This window comes from Phalaenopsis equestris, unplaced genomic scaffold (assembly GCF_001263595.1).
Source record: "Phalaenopsis equestris unplaced genomic scaffold, ASM126359v1 Scaffold000572, whole genome shotgun sequence".
Taxonomy (NCBI): domain Eukaryota; kingdom Viridiplantae; phylum Streptophyta; class Magnoliopsida; order Asparagales; family Orchidaceae; genus Phalaenopsis; species Phalaenopsis equestris.
In genome coordinates this window covers 1,080,908-1,089,265 of record NW_018165012.1, presented here as the reverse complement: position 1 = coordinate 1,089,265, position 8,358 = coordinate 1,080,908, and the positions used below count along the sequence as shown (strand labels likewise).

The 8,358-nt window shown below is 33.4% G+C and overlaps 1 protein-coding gene across 1 annotated transcript; it reads left to right on the top strand.

Moving 5' to 3' along the window:
* Positions 1-6,666: 6,666 nt before the first annotated feature.
* On the top strand, positions 6,667-8,032 carry LOC110029447 (E3 ubiquitin-protein ligase EL5-like). The gene has a single exon (XM_020731751.1). It carries the CDS (start codon positions 6,969-6,971, stop codon positions 7,881-7,883), a length of 915 nt encoding a protein of 304 aa, XP_020587410.1. The 5' UTR covers positions 6,667-6,968; the 3' UTR covers positions 7,884-8,032.
* Positions 8,033-8,358: the final 326 nt, after the last annotated feature.

Below are 8,358 nucleotides of genomic sequence, written 5' to 3'. Positions count from 1 at the left end.
ATTTTGTCGTTTTTAGATGAAAATTTAGATAAAAAAAAAAAAACTATTTATTTTATTTTTCATACCACCATAACTTTTTAAAAATAAAATAAATTTATAACAGTAACTATAATTTTTTTAAAAATATTAAAAAAAAAACAGTTTCACAATTACTTTTAAAACAAGTGCATCCATCCCGAAGGTTCTGTTATTCAAAAAAAAAGAATTTTGATATATTAATATAAAAAAAATATGAGAAAATGGAGCATTCACAATAAAATTTGATCACTATAAATTTAAGAAATATATTTATTTTAAAGTTAGTGTAATATGAATAATAAATTAATTCTTACATTTCATATATCTCAAAATAAATTTAAAATATTTCGAACTCATCATTACTAATTTTTAATTCATCATATTTACAATTAAAACAATTTTTTAATTTGAATTATTGGCATATGTGAGGACACCATACAAAAAAAAGGTAATTTTCAAAGTACATTGTGAAGGAGGATGGTAATAAGAGAAAATATGAGTGGAGAACATCGAGTCAAACTAAATAACGTCTGCGGTGGGCAAAAAAATATAGATTATTAGAAAAGATAATTTGTGGACAAAAAAATTTATAACAGTTTGTTTTCTTACAATAAATAAGATTTCTTTTTTCTCAAAAAAAAAATTGAGAGGAAATATTCGTTCGGGCTTGCATAGAATTAATAAATTTCTCATGTCAAGGCTTTTTAGAGAATCGACATTCAAAATGTCTTGCGCACAACTCCCTGAAAAACATATTGATTTCGATCAATGGATCGAGTATCGAATTTGGCAGGGCATTAAATGCAAAACGTAATAAGCACTATAAGAAAATATGGTAATCGTGACTTTTCATACCGAATAATTTTCCCGTCCCCAAATCAACACATCAGTGTATGTTAGAGGCACGACCACTTGAAAACTTCAAAGAATGCAACCACTCAAAGATTGTCTTTCGTTGATCTGATGTGAGATAATATATTGTTTTGAGCTTTATTACTTTACATATGTTTTTCTCTTGAAGTTTTAATCCCTTCTTCTCACTGTACTCTTTCAAGTCCAATTTTACTTTGATATAGTCCTTTATTTTTCCCTAGATATCCAGAACATTATTAAATATATTATAAGAAAAATCATTTCAATATGCATATCATCCAGATTATGTCTAATCAGATTGGTTTTTCAATATGAAATATCTCAAAAAATACTATGCTTCATCCAATTATTTGTAACGTCATAATCAGGAAGACGACTCGAGGCTAATTCCGGCTTCTAGCAATATTTGGTACTCCACTGATCATCTGCAATGTATCACTTCCACTAATCCATGGGAGTGGACCTATTCTTTCAACTCTATTTTCTGAAAAATGCATATTTATTCATCTAGAATGGGGGATCACGTGCAAACAACCTTCGATGATGATTAGACCAGAAATTATTTCTTCCATGCTTCGAGGTGAATGATTTAGACATGTCCATACAGTAGGGACATACCAATTTCTCGGTTGTGCTCTAACCAAATAGAATCCCATAAGTTGGAAAATCATTGATCGCCCGCATAAGATCAGCTCTAAGGTGAAGGTTTTGCTTCATTGCAATGTCATAAGTCAACACGTCGGTTTCCCACAATACATGTAGCTCATATATAAGAGGTTGTAAGTACACGTCAATTTTACTCTTTGGGTTGTGTGGACCCAATATGATCAATGTAAGAAATAAGAACGACACAATCATACACATTTAAGGGGGCAAATTATATAATGTGATAATAACTAGTCAACATAAATTGGGTGTTGCATATATGCCAAGTCTAACATTGCATGATTCTACTGTAAAATCTGGATAAGTGAGGTTGAAGTATTTCCAAGCTTCACTAGCTAAGAAATGAGTTATTGCATTAATTCTAACATATCTAGTATTATATCAATTAATGTTGGGAGCTGTGAGCATATAATCAAATAGTTGTTAGAGTCTTGGAATGAGAGGAAAATAAAAGAGACGTTTTTAAGGAATATTTTTGTAATTTTTACTCTTTCTCCCCTTGGTTTGAACCTATCAGTACTACAAAATCAACATTTCATCTCGTGTGTATCTTCTCTGTAATGTAACATAAAATCATTGACACAAAAATTTGTCTTTTCAATTAGTAGCCTCAACTTCACCACTAACTTTTTAGCTATGTACAAATCTTATGGAACTAAATCATCTGCGGGTTTCGTCTTCTTTAATAATGTTGCTACCTGATTAAATTAATTTCTGGGCAAGTTGAAATCAGATTCAATATTCAACATTCTCAGGGCGACGATAACTTTGTGTGTGAAGTGCATCATTCCCAGAATAGTTGTTGTCCAACATTTAATAATTCATAAAATTATTGTGTTTCACTATTCAGTTCCTGGTCAGCACCAGACACGCTTACAACACAATGAGCTATGCTTGCATCATCAATCATTTCCCTATACATGTCGGGATCGTGAATAGTTTGAGGGGCATAACTTGAAGAGACTTCAGCATGACAATATTGAAAATATGGTTCAAATTCACCCTGTGAATTCCAATACCAATAATCATGTTTAAATCCCCTACAGTATAGGTCCAACTTCACTTCTTCATGTGTCTGGTACGCTCGATATTTATGCTTCATACGGGGGCACCAGAACCTACCTTATGAAAAGTAAACGGGCAACTGTGATGCCATATACTCAAACTCATCAACACCAGCCAAAAACTCGTTGGTTATTTTTTTTTTTCTAGATATAATTTGTTTTGCATCCACGATTTAATGCTTCAAATATATATTCAACTGTACTATAGATGTAGCTCTATAGATTAGTACAACGTCATTGTGTCCTACTAAGTGTCATGTTTTTTTTTATTTATTTATTATTTAAATCCTACCCAATTTCACGCCTACATGAAACTTTAGACTATGATCTGCACATCCTACCCGAAACCTTAGGCCGCCTACACATCATACCCAAAACCCAAATCCCATAAATCCAAATAATCAACCAATTAACCTATTAACACTCAAACTAACCTATCAACCCACTTATTAAATTACCACACCATTATCTTACTCTTACTCATTCTTGCTCCAATGAATAACTTAAAAATTTCCAAAGGATTAAAAGGTAATACAATCATAATTTGCTCTATATTCCATTGAGTTCCATAAATCTCTTCACCTGTTTCAAAGAACATTTCTTAGGCATCAACAAATCCTTAGAAAAATTTCATATTTTCATTGTAACCATTGGTGAATGTTTGAAAGACCTATCTTAATTAAGAATTGCTTACAGTCACCAATTTTGGCTCAACCTTTTTCTTTTTTCAGGGAAGGTGATCCCAAAGGGCAATATATGAGATTCGAACTCGTGTCCTCACGAAGGGAAACTACGCCCTCATATATTGTGCATGAATTGGTTATAATCCATTCAAAATGATTTCATCAACAACAACGACAGAAATGTTATCTATTATTCATACAATCTTATAATTTTTATTATCTTCTATATCATCACAAAATAATTATTATTTCTTGGCACTATTGTCCTCCATCCCACTATTTTTTGTCAATATCTTTGTAATCATCTTTAATGTCAACTAAATTTAAGGGAGATTTGCATGCATGCTAACTTACCTATGCATGAAAAGAAGTATTTAACTTTATAAAAGTTAAAATGATGATATCTTTGACATGATAAGAAAGATTTGAGTTGTATAAGTATAAAAAGCAAGTTTTACGTGTTAAATATGTAAATACATAGCAATTGGGTGGTATGGTAAATGACCCTAAATTTAATATTGAATTATTATTTATAATTTGTTTTACTTGAATCATCATTTTTTGCAGGACAAAATCTATGAACTGTTTTTTACCAACTATTTCTCTTGGGTTAGTTTTAAAAATCACTAATCAATCTAAATGCTAATTATGTTAGCATGATTTAGCAAATCTTCAACTCAATTGCAATTAAATAAAGTCACCATCAATTTAGGAGGCCATGCTGAACTGATTCATCCAATAATTTATAGTATTTATTTTTATTTTCTTTATGATGGATACTATGATTTCACATGAGCTTTGAAGCTTGTTAGCCTTCATGTGAATTCCTCTGTCACAACACACCAATCCTGAACCTTCAGACGAGCTCTCTCATATTTCTCACGATCTTTTATAGAGTTCGTTAGCACTAATGAAGTCTTCTGTCGAGCTCGTCGATACTTATATCTAGTTGGATCATCGAGCTCAAGGAGCAATTCTTTAAGGCAAAGATGAGAGAATTTTGTGACATCATTATAGATATCTATTTTTTGCCCGTCTGGCATCCATTTCGAGGATCTTATCAACGGTGGGTAACTCCATGTCTCGTTCTCTATATATAATATTTTATGTATTCTTTAGAGCACTATGTGGGCACATATGCACTATAATATCTAAATATGAGATAAAAGGGAGGAGGCAAAAAAGCTTCTACTTCCTCTTCCTCCTATTTTTGGTGTCCATAGTGGAAAGAGAAAAACTCCCTAAAAATTTTCGGCTTCCCCGCACCACCTTCACAAGATCTCTATCAAATTGTATGAAATCATACATACATTTGATCAAACATTCTAAAGGGATTCAACACTTTCGAAGTTTATTTGCGTATACTATGTAACTGTATTACCATGTTATGCAATTAATGTTGGAAGATAAAAAATAGATTTCTTAAAAAGATTGAACTTTGTTGAATAACTTTTTTTTAGATTATTTTTATATTATTGATAATACTCGATTAAAGTAAAATAATTTGAACCCATTTTTTTGCGTCTCAATCATAAAAATATCAGTTATTTGATCATATCAAGCATCACTAAATTTATATATGCAAGTCTCCGAACCCAAAATCTCTTGATTGAAAACATAAATTCTCAACAAACATACTAAAATTACTTAAAAAAAATGAAACAATCAAATATAATTATGTTTTATCATCACACATGGGCGGTGGTTGGTAGATGATGATAGAGCTCGAGAATCCTCCATAGTTTGCAACTCTCTTGAGTCTACCCGCCCCCACCCCCGGAGTCTATTTCAATAATCTTTAGTAGTGATATTCTTCATAATACTGTTTGAATCCAAACCACTTTATCGGACGTCTCATAATGACACTATTGATTGTATAATATTATTTTGTATATTTGAGAGTATAACTAAATCATTGGATTTACCTCATTCAAACACTCAATTCAATTATAATTTAGAAATTATTTGATCTCTTAATATAATTGGGATTACTTGATTTAAGCTTACTTGAGCTCAAATTGAATTACTTTTATTATTATTTAATCGTCCTATTTAATGATAAATTCGTTAGATTTGACTGTTGACAGTCATTATTTTGATTTTTACATTTGCTAGTTCGAAGGTGCATTTATATTTGTTTTTTTATTATGACTATAATAGATATAAAAATTGATAAGCATTTTATGATATATTGTTGAGAAGATTAGGGCTAAGAAAAATAAAAATCGACACAAATCCAAATGAACACACAGGGATTTGATTTAACGAGGTTCGGTCGGCAGAGATGCCTACGTCCTCGGGAGCAGAGCGGCGAATTCACTATTTCAGAGGAGTCAAGTACATACCCATAGGGTTACACATCATATATATAAATAAAACTAACAGATAAAATTATTAACACGCCCTCACTCCCCCCTCCCGATTCACTTATTTCCAAGAGACACACATCTTCACTCTAAGAGACTCCAAATTTTGGTATATGAGTCATATCTAACAAATCTCCACTTTAACGAATATAAAAGCCCATTTGGAGAAATACTTATACCTAACATATATATATATATATATATTGCAACTTTAATTTGTGTGAATTTACGATTAAACTTCCTCACTCAAGTGAAATCGACAGACCAATGACATCAATAAAAAGAAGAGGCAATTGTATACCCAACAGGAGAGACAAATTTATTTACAAAATAAGCTTCCTCTTGCATCCAATTTTCAAATTCTCACTCTCATATTAATAATCACAATAAAACTAGTCTTTCAAAAAGATTAGTTTTGTAATTATTAATATTTCAAGTAAGAGTATAAAAATGAGTCAAGTCTAGTTCGAGTTATCCTTGGCTTGAGCTTGAGCTTTGTTAATTAATCGTGTTCGAGCTCAAGCTCAAGTTTAAGTCTACGAGTTTGAGTCGGCCTATTTTTAATAATATAAAGATTACAAGTCAAGGTTGAGTTAGTGTTATAATAAAATAATAAAAAATCATATAAAATTAAAAATATTATTTTTTATATTTTAAATAATATAAAGATAAAATCTTGAAACTTAATATATTTTAAATGTATTTTATATTAATATTTTTTTAAACGAATCGGCTCACAAGCTAACAAGTCAAGGTTGATTTTAAATTAGCTCGTTAAGCGTGGCTCGGGAGCCACTTATTTATAGAGCTCGGCTAATGAGTCGATTTGGCTCATTCAAGCCTAATTTCTAAGAAATTATTACATGCTTTTTAATTATGTTCAAAGATAGATGGGGTAGTCTAAGTCATCATAATTTAATGTCCACAAATACTTATAAAATATATAATATTTTATGCTAATTTCAAATATGAATGTAATTATCCCTCAAAAAATAATAAAAAGCCAAAAGCCAACAAACCTTCTCATCTTTCTCAACCCAAAAGAACAAATTCCAGCCTTCAATCTCGTCAAGTCCGGCAGAATTAGTAACCCAAGCAAAAGCTGGGGACCTCCACAGCCTCCATTTTTGAAGGCCCAAATCAAAACCACTCCTTTCATGTTCATGGCCGCCATTAATCTATATATAACCACCTCCTAATCACCAAACCCAAAGCAACCAACTTTGTTCAACAAAGATAAAGATTGAAGAAAACTCTACCATCACTCATAACTCAACCATCCAGCTTTGATCTCAGCCATGTCGACAGCACCGCCGCCCGTGGCCGGAAACACCGTTCCCGGTCTCTCCATCTCCGTCACCGGCAAGCTCATGCTGTCCGGCGTTATCGCCGTCTTCTTCCTCTTTGTCATCTTTCTCATTCTATTCCTTCGCGCTAATCGTTACTTCGGCGCCAACCCCGCTCACGAGAGCTCCTCACCCCGCTTCATATTCCCCGCCTCCAGCACTCTCCTCGCCGCGTTTCACCGCCGCGCGCTCGATCCCACCGTGCTTAAATCGCTTCCAGTCACCATCTTCATTTCTTCAGCTTTCAAGGACGGCATGGAGTGCGCCGTGTGCCTCTCCGAGCTCGCCGACGGCGAACCCGTCAGGTTTCTTCCCGGCTGCCGCCATGGATTCCATCTCGAGTGTATCGACACATGGTTTGGTTCCAACTCCACCTGTCCCATCTGTCGGATCTCCATCAAACCGCCGGCCGTCGAATCGAAAAACACGAACTTGATCGGTTGGGAGCAGAGTACGGCCATAAATAACAGAGCTTTGCCGGTGGATGGCTCAGGAGAAGGAAGCTCGAGTTCGATCTGCTCTGTTTCGAGGAAGTCCGGTCGAATCATGGCCATCAATATACAGGGAATTGCATTGGAAAGCTCTGCTTTTGCATTGCATTCGAGTAGGAATGTTTCGGCTGTGGACATAAAGTCGCCGAATTTGGGGAGTTTGAGACCGCTGAGGAGGATACTGAGCATGGGGAGCAGGGGATTTGGTTCTTCTTGCAGCGCGAGAGGTGGGGATATTGAGCAGGGAGTGGCGGCGGTGTCGCCGTCGACGACGGCCGCCGGAGATTTGGATGGAGAGGGGAGTTCATCAAAGAAGAATTGTGAAGGAGATTTGTGTTTGGTTGTGCGTGAAGGAAGGAGGATTGCTATGAGGTAATTGTAATGGAGGCGCCGATGATCGTATTTCGACTGCATAGTTTCAGACATTGTAGATTTTTAAGCCGATTGTTGATTTCTTTTTTAATTTAATTTAAGCCTTAAGTGCTAAATAACCCCAATTATTTATATTTGTTCATTTTAGTCTCATAATTTATAAAAATATCAAATTAATCCTCAATTTTTTTAAATTGGGGCAAAAATGACTCTTTTGCAAAAAATATTATAGCTCAATTTTAAAATAATTAGGTATTATTTTAATGCTTCTATAAAATATAGGATAAAATAAATCTTATTTAAATAACAAGAAACTATTTTGACGCTTTAATCTTCATTTTAATTTAACGTTTCCAAAATGAACTTCACAAATCAAAATTTCCAAGGTAAAGCGATTAAAAAAATAAAAAAAAAATCAAAATTCAATCGGAATCCACTCTAAATTTCGACTAAAATACTCAAATATTTATGAAATTAAG